The sequence below is a fragment of the Miniopterus natalensis genome, chromosome 7 (genome assembly GCF_054644295.1).
Source record: "Miniopterus natalensis isolate mMinNat1 chromosome 7, mMinNat1.hap1, whole genome shotgun sequence".
Classification (NCBI taxonomy): Eukaryota; Metazoa; Chordata; class Mammalia; order Chiroptera; family Miniopteridae; genus Miniopterus; species Miniopterus natalensis.
In genome coordinates, this window is record NC_142087.1 from 68,643,596 (window position 1) to 68,660,802 (window position 17,207).

The 17,207-nt window shown below is 46.2% G+C and overlaps 1 protein-coding gene across 1 annotated transcript in view; it reads left to right on the forward strand.

The window, feature by feature from the left end:
* Positions 1 to 7,314, forward strand: part of NEDD4L (NEDD4 like E3 ubiquitin protein ligase) — a 315,260-nt gene extending 307,946 nt beyond the window's left edge. The window contains exon 30 of the mRNA XM_087819121.1: positions 2,327 to 7,314. Within this exon, the coding sequence (XP_087675247.1) occupies positions 2,327 to 2,429 (103 nt within the window). The 3' untranslated portion in view covers positions 2,430 to 7,314. The remainder of the gene's footprint in view (positions 1 to 2,326) is intronic.
* The last annotated feature ends 9,893 nt before the right edge of the window (positions 7,315 to 17,207 follow it).

Consider the following 17,207-nt stretch of genomic DNA (forward strand, 5'->3'; position numbering starts at 1 on the left):
CGAGCTGGCCCTGGAGCCTTCTCTCACGCAGGAGACCAGCTTTGCTGGCTGCCTCACAGCAACAGTTCCTTCCACAGTCAGACTTAGCCATATGTATGTTTAATGTCTTCCATGTTTCATGAAAATATAAAGCACACAATCAAGCTTCAAAATGCAAACCTGATTTCCTGAGCAAGGGCTGGTTCTCTCCAGTACTTTCCACAAATCCTTTAGATATAATTATCGGGTGTCTGATATTTAAAGGGCTTCATCTCATTGTTCTGTCAAAGGTGACTGCTTGGATATTGAAAATTACACTTTATTAAGAATCACAGACCTACCTGCTCTTTGTTGTCCACTCTCAAAACAGTCTCATTTGGCCCAACCATCTTCCACATGAAGCTGCTGAAGCCCACTGAGAACAATAAAGTCACACAGTTAGTTGGGGCAGGCGAGACTGCTCCCTGCCCCCACCCTCAGCGGTAACAATAACACTTAGCACTTAGTGGGTTCCCGGCATTGTCCTAAGCCCTTCATGTGTACTAACTCATATCGTTGTCACAGCAGTCCTAAGAGGTGGGTCATAGTGAAAGGAAAGTGGTCACAGACCCTCGAGAATGCATCTCCAGACCCCATAGGGATTGCAGGACCTGGACTGAACTACCAACTTAAAATTAATACTAAAGCCACCTTCTGTGAACGGCTCTTTTAGGTGTAGTCTGCAAAAGTGGAGTTTTCTCTTTATAACTGGTAAAATAATATTCAAGATCATTAGCAAAATGAAAACCAAAAATTGAAAACTTCTAAATTTACTGTTTTAGGACTCCTGGGTTTCTGAGAACTCCACTCTGAGAAGCATTGTTACTCTCTGCTGTCTCGAATATTGAGTGACTGCTAAAAGATCAGAGAACTGTGTGTCTTATTAAACATTTTAGGGGCTATTAAAGGACCCACCATGGACGTGTGTATGTTTCTTCTGCTGTTCATCATTAGCTTTTTCAAACATGGAATCACATGTCAGTAACAGAAGGGAGCACAAACAGTGGTTAGAGCTGGGCTTTGGGGCCAGCGTTAGGACTGAATCCCAGCTCTAATGCTTACTGTGTGACTTTGGACAAGTTACCTAACCTCTCTGTGCCTAGAATAGGGGTGAAGCATGACCTACCTTTTAGGGTGATTGCTAGGATTCATCGAAGTAATAAATGAAAAGTACTTAACAATGCTGCCTGCACAGGGTAAATACTCCCTAATGTTGGCTTATGAAATCATCATCAGCTGTGGCAAGGGTGGATGGCCATTTTCCTGGCAGGTTCACATCAGCAGTCCACCCCCCTAGGATGAATCCTGTGGCTGGGGGCTCTTACCCCTTGCTTCCCAAGTGGCCTCTTGGTGAATGGTGAGTGAATGATAGCAATGGTCCCCATCTCTGGGCACTGGCTGTATGCTAGGACACTTACATATGCTGATTTGACCCTTGCAGCACCCTGCAAGCAGGTTCTCCATTTCACAGGAGAGCAGACAGACTCAGGGGGGACTTGCCCAGGTCACACAGCTGGCAAGTGGCCTAGCCAGTATTTGAACTTGGTCTCTTAGACAAGCATGCTTCATTACTCTGAAAGCCTTGCTACCACCAGGGGGATTTGCAACACCCCAAATGAACCCTCTGGGTACATTGGGGCTTTTTATAAATGCAGATTTTCTCTCCCTATGTCCATTTCTTGCCTGACTTTATAGTTGGTGGAGGTAGCTTAGCTTTAGTCTGGAGCCACAGCCTGGTTCTGGTCTCTAGTCTGCCGCGCTGCCAGGGGCAAGAGCTCAGGCGCAGTGACGTGACCGCTCCATGCTTAAGGACCCTCACCTGCAGAACAGAGAAAACACTATCTGCCTCTTAGACCCTTGATGGAAACCCAGTGACTTACTGTTCGGAAAAGCACTTGGCTCGGGGCCTGATGCAGAATAAGGGAGAGCTTTGGAAATGACATAGCCTCCGTGCATTGGAACTCCTAATGCATCGATCCTCTGTGTTTCTAGGGTATTGAAGTCTTGGAGTACATGTCTGTTACCTTGCCTTTCATGTCTCCCTCCCCAGCAGAATTTTTTCCAGCTGGAGTAGAGAGGTTTCATGGACTATTAGAAAATCATTTTCTCTCCTCAGCAGGCTCTATAGCCTATTGGGTGTGGACAGTTTCCTCGCTGGAATTTATATTCCAATCATCAGAATTTGGTTAAGACATTTACATACCCTTGCTCCATCACCAAGTGCCCCCTTAGCCAAGTCTAGGAATTGATGTTATAACTAAAGGGTAATGAGGATGGCTTTTTATCTACACTTTTGTTACCGTTGCAGCTTTAACCGCCTTGACTTACCTCCGTATGAAACCTTTGAAGATTTACGAGAGAAACTTCTCATGGCCGTGGAAAACGCCCAAGGCTTTGAAGGGGTGGATTAAGCGCCCGCCCGCCTCGGGTGGTGGATCGTCCAGCAAGTCCTGCTTGCACTTTTGCGTTTGCCTAACGGACTTTGCAGAGACAATGGCAGGGAGCGTTGCACAGCGTGGCTCCTGGAGCAGAGCCTTCGCCCGTGACTTGCCCAAGTTCAGACATGGGAACCCAGTCCCAGGTCCCGTTTCTGCATTTTCCACCGCGAATTATCAACTGGTTGATGTGTACACTAATTACATTTCAGGAGGACTTAATTCTATTTATGTTGTGCCTCTGTAGGCAAAGCCCTTAATAAATATTTTACATACTTTATAATGACAATGAATGGAATTAATCACTCTACAGGTATAGTATTACAACTCATGTTTACTTTTTGAAAATGATTTAGACCGATTTCCCAATTTCATTTCATTACAATTAAAGATGTCTCATGTACTTGGAAAAGTGAGCATATTTTTTTTTTTTTTGTATTTGAATTTCATACCAAGTTTAATGTCTGTGACATTTTTATTTTTGAATTACTCTGACACCCCTACCCTTGGCTTTATTAGAATTGGAAGACTGATTTGTGTCCAAAAACCTTCCTACAGACAAGTACTTTGAAAGCATTTAAAATAATAACATTAGCCATAATAATAATTTTTTCCATACTCAGAATGAAAACAAACTGGATAGTAGATTTTTTTTGTACAAATTTAGCAGAATAGCTACAGGCTGGGAGAATTGTACCATAGCATGACGAATTTCGCGTTGACTTGAGGGAATCCCACCACTATTCCTTAGAAGTCCTTACGTATACTCGAACACCTCTGAGACGGGGTTGGATGGTCGTTTCTCACAAGAGGAGTCACTTAATCCTTCCTGATGCTGTACAGTCCTTCCTTTATTATATTTTTCTCTTTGCTGTTCATAGTAGAGACATTTATTTGAATGAAACGCGGCACTGCTTGATTTGAAACTGTGGAAACCAGATCTGGTTAGTCTGTTTGTACATGTTCACTGATAGTAGCTAAGTAACCAGTTGTTGTTCTGACTGCACCAATTCCGAAGGCACTTTATGTACTACATGAAGGTCAGACCTGGTTTGGTTTATGTTTTGTTTCTTGTGGACATTAAATGTGATATTATCTCCCTCCCTGCACACAGCTTTCTGGTGCAATATCTACCAATAGTGATTCTGGCTGCTGGTGTATAAAACCTGGCTGTAAAGCTAAGCCGATGTACCTGTCCTCGCTGATCGTTTTGTGATTTCTGCTCAGAGATGAATTTAATACGCGCTTGACCTAACCGGCCTTGTTCCCTGTGACGCGTTGCATGCTCCTTCCGTGCTGTGTGCTGCCTGACTGTTGTGCGCCAGATGAAGAGGGAACGGGAAGACTTGACTTGACCCTCTGTGGTCAGGCCAGGCTGCTAAGCTGACTGGGGTGGGGACAGGGGTGGAGGGTGTCTGCACACTTCGATCCTTTGCCGCTTGTCATTCCTGTTGCAGAATTCTGTTTTGAGAGATTGCCTGAGGCAGTGTGGGAATTCAGCCCTGCTGTCCTTTTTAACCTGTGTTGTCCTAGAGCCTGTCTGGCGGTCAGGGGACACTAGAGATCTGATCTCTTGCCAGTCGTAAGACAAAATGTGGTTTTAGGGCCTCCGTGTGTTATGTAAGAAGGACCTTTTGGTGTAAGAAATTCCATTTCGGTGGCTTGTGAGAAGCTGTGGAATGTTCGTGTTTGTAAATGAGCTATCTAAAGTCCGCGGTATCCAGAAGAAGGTGGGTTTCTGCCAAGCTGAGGATGGGCTCCCTTTTCATATTAATTTTAAAATACCTGATAGCGATCAGGAAACTTAGATGCTGAGTAATTAGAAAAAAAAAGCGTTACTCATTATTTTTACCTGTTGGGATTTTTTTCCCCTTCAGTCAGTATAACAAATGTCTCAGTGGCAAAAGCTGCTTCTTGCAGCCTCTCCTAGTTGAGGGTCAGCTTTCTTTGTAAGACTCATGCCAAAGCCTGGGTGAGCGGCATGGCCAGGAGGGTCCCCAGAGTGGTCATGTGACTAGAGGGAGAGAAATCCAACAATTCCGGCCTAAGAACTGGGGGTCTTTTGTCATTTTTAAACTATATTCAAAATATGAATATTTTTTAAATACAAATTAGACAAAGTGTTGAAAATATGAAAGAAAAAATGATTGAGATAATTTTGACACCAGGGACAGATGAGAGGCATCCCCATATTACCCCTATGAATACTTGAAAGGCAGTGATTGTGAACAGTTCATTCATCTACTCCTAATATCTGACTTCAATAACAGCTAAATAGTGCAGGGTTCATTTTTATTTTTAATCCAAATAGTTCTCAGCAGTTCTCAGTGTTTCCACCCTTGGTTGAAAATAGTCCCATCTCGTTTCCTCTAAATCTTGACCACTCTCTGTCATCTTCCAGACTTAATGACAGAAGGCAGGAAAGAAAGTATGTCACGTGAACGGTGGAACGGTGGCTCATTGGTGGCCTCCACCCACTCTGGGCAGCAGGCCTGGAGTCAAAGGCAGTGTCACTTTCCTAGTTGTCCTCAGCAGTGATGCTGCTCTGGAGTGCAGGGTCTCTCTAGCCTCTGTTTTCTTAAAAATTACTTGAATCCAGTATATTTTTTTAGTTCCTGGAAGAAGGGATGGTTATCATTGGCCAGTTTGCCACGAGGTTAGGAAGTTTACATACTGTATGTCGAAGGTCATGGAGCGTCAGTTATCACAACCGTCTGTCAGTTCTGGATCTTTTCTCTTCCTGCATCTTGTTGGCCTGGAGACAACTTAGAAAGTCTGCACAGTGGGATTAGCTTCAGGTGCTGTGCTGAACTCCTGCCTGCTGCCTGGGGAATAGGATGCAGCGAGGCATGTATCCGTCTGAACATTGTATTCAGCTTCAGTGCTTGTTCCCAAAGCATTTCCCATTACTTACCCGTCCAGAGCCAGACCTCTGTCAGGTCACAAGAATGTAAGATGCTTCCTTGATTTTTTTGTTTCTGTGGCCCTTTAGTAGCTAACATCAGGTATTCCCTGAGGTCAGATGACCAACACTGTGAGGCCACCTGACATGGATTATTCCTCCCACCTAACGATGCAGCCACAGATTCTGAGAAATGGTTTGCAAGACATTTGAAACACTTTGTCCATCTCACATTGTTAAAATAGACAGCATGCACCATTGCTGTCTGATATTGCCAGATCTAAATTGGTTCTCCTGAAAGCCAAGTTCATATGCAGCAAATTACGCATTGTTCTAACAGTTACTAATGGTTGCTTGACTAGTCTTTTCCTAAGTCTTTTCTCTCACCTCTGAAATTTTAAAACCTATGAAAAGAGCCTGGATTAAACAATTCTCGGATCTCCTACCCACTGTGCTAGCTGTCCTTTCTTTGCCTCTTTCCTCTCACCCTGAGTCTGCACCCCCATACTGATGGGGAGGGGAGAGGACATGCTGTCTGGTATCATTTTCTACCTTGCCAGTAGGGGGTGGTGCTGTGCAGGGTAACTGCCTGGTCTGCTCCCTTCCTGACCCCCAGGAGATCACTACCTCTCTCTCATCCAGGTTTTGGGGTACATCCTGATAAGTCAAAACTGCCAATTTCTGGTCTGAGATGTGTTTTTAAAAATCCTTATAAACTCCACTTTGTACTTTAGATTTTAAAACTGGGGAGAAAATGTGATATACTTTGGACCACTTTTTTTTAATTTATCTAAGCCTTAATGAACAGTGTATATACCCTTGCATATGAGTACACACACAACACACACACGAGTGTTTTCAGTGTGTCAGAGAAAATGCCGTAGCATTAGGACGTGAACTGTGTAACGTTTTATAGAAAAGGAGAGCTTTCTGTTTGTGTGAACTTTCCCAAGAAAACCTCTTGTCCAACATCTATTCTTTGTTAAAGGTGTGACGCGCAAAGCAATGCATGTTAAATGCATGTCTTTTTGTTGGTTAGTCTGTTTGTAAGGAGTAACAATGGGAATCTAACAACCTTGGCCACAGACCTCTGTGAACTGCATTCTCAGCCTTGTATCAGTGTGTCACTGGCCTTTCTCATGGCCATGGCCATGACCCTGTGTCTGCAGACATCTGTGTTCCTGTAGAAGCCAGTTTGCAGCTCCTACTGAGACTAATTTCACCAAGATTGTCACAGTTTTCTTCATGTAATAACTTCGCGTAACTTTGTTCTTTCTCTACTACTATGTATGTAAAATATATATATATACACACACATATATACGTACATATGCTGTCCAAATATATATGTATATATTTGTATAGCATTTTTACACCTTTCTTGAGCAGTCTGGTTTCGAAAGGGAGTGAGAGCTTAGTCCCTTCTACAGTTTTCTCCAAGCTGTATCCTGAGAATTCTGACCCTTGGACCCTGAGAGAACCCCCGGAAGATAATGCTAATATGATGTCATTTCTTAATTCAGGATTGATTATCTAATGAAACATAAAAAAAAAGTGACGTTGAAGGTGAAAAGAGTCTCAAGCATTCCAAATGAATTCTCAATGTTTCATAACGTTTTCTTATCAACTCACCACCTAACACAAAGCCAAGTACTATTTGATACAGTGATTAAAAACCAAACTACTTTGACGTTTTTTTAAGACAACTTATGGACAATGCTCATTTTCACAGTCAGAGTAACTTTCAAATATGGTTGGTTGCATTTGATACACACAGGAAAAGTTTTGTTTAAGAACAGAATCCTTTTGGCTTTTCATTTTACTTAAGAGATCTAATGAGAAATTGTAGATTGTTTTCCTGACAGCAAAAGAGTCATGTGACAAAATGAAGTCATTGTAAAGCAGTGATGCAACTTGTCAAATATTGAATAAAGAATTACGGAAGCTGGAACATTTCTACATCAGGTATGATGGCTTGTCTGTTCAAAGCTTCTTTGTGAGTGGGCCATCGGGCTCCAGGGGTTTAAATGCCTGCGATTCAGAGCATGTTCATTTCCTCAATCTCCCTAAGATTCCACACCTTTAGAAACATCACTGAAGTCTGCCCCAGAGGCAAGGCCTCGGCTTACTGAGATGCACGTCTAACCTTATCCACCTGTCTTTTTATTAAATGTGAGAATTTATAACTTTATCTAACACTTCATAACCCCTCGAGTCCATCTCTGCAAAGGCCTACTTCTAGACTTTATCCGACCAACACAATAGAATTGAGTCCGAGACTCAATCATGAAGCCCAAAGTGGGTCTCAGAAGAGAGAGGCTATCAGAGCCCATCCCTCTTGTCCATCCTGTTAAAACTCGCAGACTCCTCAAATTCTTTTCTATTTACTTTAGTACTAAGCCTCCTCGTGATGACCCTAACCTGTCCCCCCAGGAACTGCCAAAAGGTAACATCCCAGCAGGACAAAACTTAGTCCTCGGTGTCTTGTGACTTGCCTTTTTCCGTTAGTGGTGATGGTGTCTCGCTGGGAAGGTGTCAGCGGCCAGATCCGAGTTCCTGCTGCCTTGTCCAGCTTCACACAAACACACAAGGGATGGCTGGTGGACAGAGCTACTCTGAACTTATATATCTTCTTCCTTAGGGAAGAACACAGGAGTGAAATAAATAAGTATAATAAATTATACTTCAGTACACAGTTGTTAGGTTAACCACCTCTTAGGCTTCTCTGAAGTCCAAGAGTGATGTGAGCACTTTGGAAACGTTAAAGCCCCTCATAAAAGTGGTGAGTATGGGTCTCCAGGGATTCTAGCTCCCATGGTTAGCTCTGGGAACCATGTTCAATGGGGTCCCGGGACCTAAGAGTGCAAAAGCCACTTGCTGGTCCCTGTGGTGCTTCCTCACCTGCCAGAGAACACATCTCAAAACTGTATTTCCAGAAAACTCAGGGTGTGGAATCTAAGCAAGTAGGACTTGAATCGGACAGGAAAACACATGGATTGGGAGTTGACTTCACACCCAGGGCAGACTCCTTTCAAACACAGTTTGCAGACCCTGTCATGCTGTTATGACCTGGGGGCCGCCCACTGGTGGGGACTCAGGAGGATGAGACCGAAGACCCCCTTCCTTTGTAGGGCTGACCTCAGACCAGACTGGGGAAAAGGTAAATTAGCCCCAATCGGTCTGTCCCTCCCTGCCCAGCCCCTTTGCAATGCCCCATACCTTCCCCAAGTTGGTCCTGGCCATGTTCCCCTCTGGGCTGCAAGTCCCAGGTGACAGAGGATGAACTGTTGGCAGGATAGCATGGGAAGCGCCTCCCCTCTGCCTGGAGGCCCAGTGCCACTCACTGCACCTTGGCTGGGCCTTCTGGGGACAAGGCCTCCCAGCACTCAGGGCTTCAAGGAGAAGGTCAGAGACAGCCCTTGTGTCTCAGTCTCTCCCGGGCCCCTCACTGGCAGAGCCCAGAGGGGGCACAGCCCCTCCGTGTTCACCCCCAGGACTTCATCTTGAAGTCTGAGCAGGTTGTTCCATCTCGTTGCTGGCCAGGTGCCCCCGCACACTTGCCATTTCAGGTGTATCTTTTAGTGCCTCGAGGGTCATAGGCAGGTCTGAAGCCTGCACAAATGGCTCCCTGTCGTGCAGGGTCCGGAGCCACAGAGAGAGGCACTTGGGGCCCAGGTGGTGGGAGGGGATGGAACAGGGTTCCTCCCAAAGCCGCCTGCTCACGTCACCCCAGCCCAGCATTTGGTGACAGCCTTTCTTTCTTTCCTCCCTGAGGGAAGGGGTAACTTGCAGACACGTTAGCTTGGAAGGGGCGTAGGGCACTGTCATGAGCACCCCACCCAAAGGATCATACAGGCTGCTGAGGCCACTGAGAGGCACCTCCCGCTGTGATAAAGGAAATTGCACATTTGGGCAGTTTCTAAGCTATCCCCTGCTGCCAGAGTTCCACCTAGAGTCCTGGAACAAAGAAGTAAACAGCTTTCAGTCCTGCCTGGCCCTGGCCCTGGCCCTGCCGAATGGCGAGGCAAGCTGACAATGGAGATCCCGCTCTGCTGTGTGCCCAGGGCTGCTCAGGCTGGAACCACACAATCGAGAATGTTCGACCACAAAGGGCCTCAGCCATGACAGTCCGGGTTCTTGCCCTTGATCACTTTGCATGTGCCCAGCGCTGTTTTCCTCATCTGTTTCCTTTGTTGGGTGACTTTCAGGAGCAACCCTGCCCTCCCCCACAGAGACCTGGAGTGGCAATGAGCATGGGTGCTTCTCACTCCCGGGAACTGGAGGCCCACAGGGAGGGGGTGGTCAGCTTCTTACTCAGCCCTGTGGGCCCCTGGCGCTGGTGTGACCTCACTCACCCTGTCTTCTCACGCCAGTGGCTAGTCTGCGGAAGAGGGGCTGCCTGTCACTGAGCCAGGAGAGAAAGGAGGGGCACTAACAGCCAGCTTGGGACAGCGACAGACACCCTCAGCCTTAATACCACCCCTGGCAGAGCCAGGCCTGGGGACAGGGACAGCAGAGTCAGACCTATCTACCTCCAGTTCAGGCAGAAAACCCTGCAAGCACAACAAGCTGGTCTCATTCCCTGGGCCTAAACCATCGCATAGAGGGAGACAGCCGGGCACCCTCAGCTCAGGGTGGGGCAGAGTGCAGGTGGGCCCCGTGAAGAGATCCAGAGCACAGAGGGGTGCTTGGGTGCACGCGAGCCCCCACTGCCCCAGGCAGCCTCTCAGTATCTTGAAGATCTGGGCAGCCGGAGACTCAACACCAGGACAATTTAAAGAGTTGACATCCACCTTAAGAAATGCATCATCCCAGTGGGGAGGTAAATCTTGGCAACCACCTGCAGGAAATTGTCTTCCTGATCGGGCTAGAGCCCACCACTTCCTCTGGTTTTGCCTTGTCTTTCCAAAATTCAGGAGAAGCCCTTGAACCAGAGTAAGAACCCAAAATGCTGGTGTGAAGACCGATTCCTGGGAATTAGAGCTCCCCACCCCAGTCCATGCTATGCCCAGCAGTGCTCGGTCATCTCAGCAGTATACTCTGGGGTCCTGGGTGCTGAGACAAGCCTGCGGTGGTGATCACTTGCAGAGTGGTGACCTGAACCCAGGATGTCTGGCCCAGAGTCACCATTCAGTTCAGCCACTGCCCTCTCCTGCCCACCCACCATCCCCCCACCAAGCCCCTCTCTGTGGGAAAAGCCAATATAGTCGTTCACACTAAGATGCAAATGACTGATAATGCTAAGCACATGACCCCTTCCAGAAATATTTTTGTTTAATAAAACTTAAAAGGTGAAGCTTGGCTTAAGTCAAAAGGGATAAAGGTGGAAATTATGGTATTTAGGTACCAGCAAACTGAGGAAGGAAGGGTTTTTTAGGGCAGGGATCCTGCTTCAGACCACAAAATCAACTGTGCATAAGAGACGCCGGCCTGAAAAGATAGCCTGTTCTCAGGGACAGCCCCATACCAGGGCCTCACCGGGGCCACCTTGCCTCTGCTGCAGGACAGAAGTCTCCAGCCTCATGAGCAAGGGCCTCCTTTTCTCCACTTACCTCCTAGGGCAATACAAACACATCTTTGTCTAATAGAGTTGAAGGGGCATAAGGACCACAGGCTAAGGGTTGGATTCTCCACCCCCAGGAACTATTTGATGGACATTGCTGTATTTTTATAAAGGATTTTAGTTATTATATTTAATATTATTTGTGGCAGAAAATTTAGGTTTAGGGTTTGTCTCTTGATTTCCAGCTATTTAGATGTCTTACAAATTCTAAGACCTCTTCTGCCAGTGGAGTCTTCCCACTCCTTGTCACCACCACCCCCAACCTCCACCCACTTCCCTGGACTTCAGCAACCCCCCTCATGCCTTCCCTGCAGTCTGTATTTACTTAGAAGATCACTGCTTGTTCACCAGTTGAGATTATCAGGGGGACGTGCCCTCCCCAACGTAATGAGTGTTTAAACAAAACTCAGGCCTTTGAACCTCGACTCCAGTTAAAAAGTAACAGGCTGGGGATTGGATCAACAGGAGACAAATATTAGCTGTAGGGGCTGGAGAAACATAGTATTGGGAAATACCTATTGCTGGTGACATGGAAAGAGCAATGGTCATACCTGTCTTGGGGGACCAGAAACCCCAAGGACCCTGTGACCTTGGGCCAGTCATCTTCTTGGTCTACAAGTTGAACATTGAAGCCACCAGCCCTAAAGCTAGCTTCCAGAACTCCTTTAGTCTGGACAACTGCAATATTTCCCTATGTTCTCTTTCCTTCTCTCCACTTCCCAGCTACCCGACGCTCTTGTGAGCCTGCCTCCAACAGAGCTCTGATCACATCACTCTGCTATTTGCAAAACGCTTGTGACTTCCCATTGCACTCCTGCCTGGTGCTCAGGGGAATCTGAGCCGTAGGATAGCAGATCTCTGGGCAATCATATATATCACCACATTCTCAGCCTTCATCCTTTCCTTCGTTGCACAAGTTTCAATGCAATGGGCCATTTCTTTTTTCTTGACACTGTCTTTAATTTCCACGACACTCCACCCTCCTGGTTATGCTCTCCCTCTCAAACTATCCCTACTAGGTTTTCCCCCTCCCCTAAATGTAGATGTGCCCCAATAATTTGTTCTTGATAACCTGTCTCTCTCCTCTTGTGGTTTGAAGTCATCACCTCCATGGGCAATGACCAAATCTACCCCTACCCCAACCTCCCTCAAAGCCCTCAACACTCATATCCAAAATCCTGCTGGGCATCATCATTATAGGATGTTCCTCAAGTCACTCAAACTAAAAATGTTTCAATCTAAACTCACACAACCTTCAAACTTCTCCTTGTTTCTAAATTCCTGGGAGTTGTACCCCGGTATTTTCCAGGCATTCCATTGGAACTTTGTCTTTGACGTTTCACATGGCTTTGCTCCCCTAGTCCAAATAGGAACAAAGTTCAGTTGTCTATCACTCATTCACTCATTCATCAACAAAGATACACTGAGTGGCTTCCATGTACCACACACTTGTAGGGGCTAGGAAAACAGAAATTAAAAACAAAACAAAACCCCTTTCCATCAGAAAATATATCTTCTAATCGAGGCAAACAAACAATAAGCATACAAATGAGTAAAATGTATGTTACAGGCCCTGTCTGGTTAGAGCATCATCCCAATATGCCAAGGTTGCAGGTTCAATCTCCAGTCAGGGCGCATACAAGAAGCAACCAATGAATGCATAAATAAGTGGAACAACAAACTGATATTTTTCTCTCTCTCCCTCTCTCTCCCTTTCCCCTCCTCTCTGTCTCAAATCAATCAATAAATAAAATGTATGTCACAATCAATGTTGATGAAGCCAAGGAAAGAAAGAAAGCAGGAAAAGGGTGGTGGGAGGGTGTGAATGTGGATAGAATGGGTCAGGGGAAAGATTGAGTGAAGTGAGTGAGCGAGCAAGTGCTACTTGGGGAATAGCATTTGGGGACAGAGGAACAGCAGATAAGCAGACCCGGGAAATAAAGTCAAGGCCCTTTTGACACTGAGTCATCCGTTAGACATCCAAGTGGAGAGGTCAAATAGAAATTTGAACATAGAAGTCCAGAGAGAAGTCCAGGCTGGAGATACCAACTTTAAGTGCCATCAGCATGTCAATGGAATTTAAAGGTATGAGATTTCCAAGGACCGGAAGGTGAGACAATCAGAGAAAAAGGGTAGCCAGAGAGGCAGAAGGACAACCAGGAGCCAGTGGTGTCCCAGAGCCTGCGAGAGGTGAGCTTATTTATGAAGGCAGGGAGACCACATATATCAAATGCTGCTGGCAAGTCTGCAAGAGGAGGGTGTCACTGCTGATCTCAATAGGGGAGGTTTCGGTAGAACTGGGAGGGCAAATGCCTGACCTCGTGGGCTCGGAGAGAGGGGGCGTGGGGTTGGGGATAGTAGGAACATCTTTCCAGCTTAGGCATCTGTATTCCCATCTCCAGTCCCACCCCACCCCTACCTTACTTGCCTCAGTAACTTCTGCCCAAGTTATAACAATAACTGCCTGATTGCCCATCCCACTTCTTCCCTCTCCCAATCCTTAATCCAGTTTGCACACAACTCTAGTTGCTGAATTCCCCTGCAGAAATCCTTCAAAGGCTATCAGAGTCCACCAATGAAAATCCAAATTCCTTGGCCAGGCACTCCAGGCTGTTTATTATCAGGGTCATGACTCACTCTCCCTCTAAGCCCCATATTCACACAAAAAGACCATCCCACCCTCATCGCACCCCTTGCCTTTGCTCACAGTGTCCTCTAGTACTGGGAGTAACCGTCCCACATGTCCAGATCTACCCCCAAATTAGAGTACATCTCAGATATCACCTCATCCAGGAAGCCCTTCCTGATTCCTCCCACCAAATGAAGTTCCATCCCTCCTCTGAACCTACAGCACTTTCTGCCTCTTGTTGTGGTTATTTGTATAATTGTTCCTCCCTGTAAATCACCATAGGCAACCTGAAAGCATAGGGTTACACAGATTATCTTTGTGCATTGGATTCTCAATGGTGCTTGTTCAATGGAACAGGATAGGCACCTGGGGACTGAGGTGAAGCTGCTGCTTATGGTGAGCTTGGAGCTTGCTGTGGATTTCAGCTTTGAGGATCCTCACCGGCTCCTGCCTCTGTCCGCTCCTGAATAATAAACATTGTCCAGGCTGATGAGTGTCTTTGGTCTCATGCCCCTGGGAGGGACCCAGCTGACGGTAAGAAGGTCATATGGGGTCTCTGGCGAGAGAACCAGGAGACAGCAAAGAGACAATGAAACTGCAGAAAACAATCACGCTGCCTTGGCTGTTTTGGTGCCTGCAAACTCGCCTCAGTGCCTCAAAGGTAGCAAATTAACGTATTGTCGATTTTGCTCTGTTTCTCAACCTTTCCGACAATTTTCAAGCCTCTTAGTATCAGCAACACTTTAGTTCTCGTGAGATGGCCATTCCCCTGGAGGCCTTCAGGCATCTAAGCCCTGCTTGGCTAAAAAAGGCACCTGGTACATGATTTCTGGTGGTTGCTCGCTGTCTCCGTTGGGTGTGCTGACCAGGGGCCTTTGTGTTTGGAACAGACAGCGGTCCCAGGGGAGTGAGCCTGCTCTGCCTTTTGCTGTGGGGGTGAGAAGCTGCAAATGGCAGTAACAACCTCCACTTGGGATGGTCCCAGCTCAGAATGATGGGGAACTTTCAGGAACTTACAGATTGACTTCCGTAAGATTATAAAAGGGGGCAGCACCCAGGATACATGGAAACAAAGGTTGCAAAATGGTCATTGGTGGGCTGTAACCTGGTGGCCTGTGAACTTTATTTGGCCTTCCTAGAATTTTTTAATAAGAAAATTTCACCTAAAAGTCAAATTTCCCAATTTATCTTGAAAATTTAGAAGGCCTGGCTTCAATCAGCAGGAGCTTAATAGGGGCTGCCCTCTTTAGAAGAAGTACAAACATTCCTGTTTGCCACACTCCCCTCCACTCCCCACTGAGTCACATGTCCCCACTTCACTAATTAGCTGCCTGGCCCATGGAGGCATTTGAGTTTGCAGACTCTGCATATGGTAATAGGCAACCGAGATTAGAGTAATATTTGACTTGAATTGTCTAATAATCAATGTGACTGTGCTTTCTCATTGTTACGATACATCCCAAGAGCCTGGGGGCTATTAATCTTGTATATTGAGAGCTCAGTCTCTCATAACTGTTTCTCTTCTCAGAGCTCAGCTGGGTTGGGAGCTATCAAGATGTCTTTCCCAGCTCCCTGCCTTGGAGTTCTTGCCTTTACCAAGTCTGGGAAAGGAGGGTCTGGCATCCTCCCTTTTGATATTGCATGGGTAGAGCTTTATCTTAGGCAAGGAGAAGGGAGGGAGGATTTCCGGGGTGAAGGCTTCAACCCATCCCCCAAATTTTGAAAATTTCTTTTTTAAAAAAAAAAAAATGTTTTTATTGATTACAGAGAAAGGAAGGGAGAAGGAGAGAGAGAGAGAGAAACATTAATGATGAGAGAGTCATTGATTGGCTGCCTCCTGCACGACCCCCACTGGGGATGGAGCCTGCAACCAGAGCACGTACCCTGACCATGGCATTGAACCATGGCATCCTCATTCATGGGTCGACGCTCAACCACTGAGCCATGCCAGCCAGCTGGAAATTTCTTTTATTAAAGATATTTTAATGCCCCAGAAATGCTCCCTCATTTGAAACCTTGCTCAAATGAAGAGTGGAAGAGTCTAGCTGTGTGAAGCATAATCTTCACAGCCCTCCCCACCCCAATTTGGGGACAGCCTAGCCAACTGCAGGCCTGGTCCCAAGAAGGAGGTACCAAAGAGCCATAGGAAATTAATCTTACAAACCCTACCACAAATGTCATGAAGTGTCAGGGAATGTCACAGAGAGTAAGAAAGACAGGTATAGTTTCCTCTACAAGAAAGCATTCATTCAAGACAAGAAAGCATTCATTCATTCAAGAAACACAGATTGATTGTTATTTGCACCAAGCATTGTGTTAGATGCTGAGGATGTAAAATGAAAATCAGGGCCTTTGACCCTAGGATTCTCATTTAGTGACAAGGCAGAGGAAAACCGATAATCAAGGCAAAATGTGCTGCGGATCCACAATCCAAAACTCTTGGCCCAGGTGTATGTATTTTGGGACACGAATTTTTTTATGTTTTGCATTTTAGAAAAGTGTTATGTTATATATCCATACCTTATATCACACCACCAGTAGAGAGAGTTTGGGATAGCATGCTATCATTGAACCCACTCATATCTCTACAGCAAAGCATATTAATATTCACATTAAGTGAAATAAAGACTATAAATAACATGTCAATTCAGGTGAGGTTTTTGCCATCAGCTGAAGTTTTTGCCCCAAATGAGATTGTTTCACATCTATAAAAAGTAGATTTGTAATGGCAGGTAAGGATATCTGTCCTGCCCAGTGGTCCAGATCTGTTGAAAAGTCAAGTAAAAAAGGTTTCCTGGAGGAGGTATCTCTTGGAACATATAAGATCAAGTCAGAAAGAGGGAGACCTTCCCAGCACACAACAGACAAGCCATCTGCAAAGATTCAAGCAGCCCACAGGGCCACCAGAGCCAGTACCAGGGGAAACGGGGTCTTGCTGCCCAGTTGGGAGATGCAGGCACAGCAGGGACCAGGCAGTGCTGACCACCCACATTACATTCACCTGGGGACATGTGATGAAAACCAAAAAGCCTGGGCCCTCACATAGAGCTTCTCAGGAAATGAAGCCAGACAAACTCCATTTAAATAAGTTCTCCAGGAAATTCTTGCTCATGTGGATATTTTGGAACCACTGATTTAGTGCCCTGAATCTAATGTGCTAGGTAGGTGCATTAGTATTCCCATTTTTGCAGACAGTGAAATCAAGGTACAGAGAGGATTTAAAACACTCATCCAAAGTCACAGAGCTTGTAAGAGAGACTAGGTGTTCTGGTTTCAGAGTTTGTGCTTTGAACCCAAATGCTGCCTCTGTGTTGGCTTAGGCCTCCCTTCCAAACCAGAGTTTCCCTCCACCGGAAGCCACAGCAGACCTGGGCCCTTGCGTACCTGGAGTGCTGAGGAAGTGTCCCTGAATGTTCCCATCATGCCCTGTGCCCCCACCCCCAGGGACCTGTGCAGAGCAGGTCTCAAGGAAGGAGGGGAGCTTTGGTCTTTCCCCTCAGGGTGCTGAAAGCCACACAGAGAAGTTGACCAGTTTGTGATAAGACTGTTGGCCTTGGGGTCCAAAGCCCATGTTGCTCTACTTTTTATCAGTTATTGAATCTCTTTCAATAGCTTCTGTTTGAGGAGATGGAGCTGGGAAGGGGTTGGAGTCGGCTGACC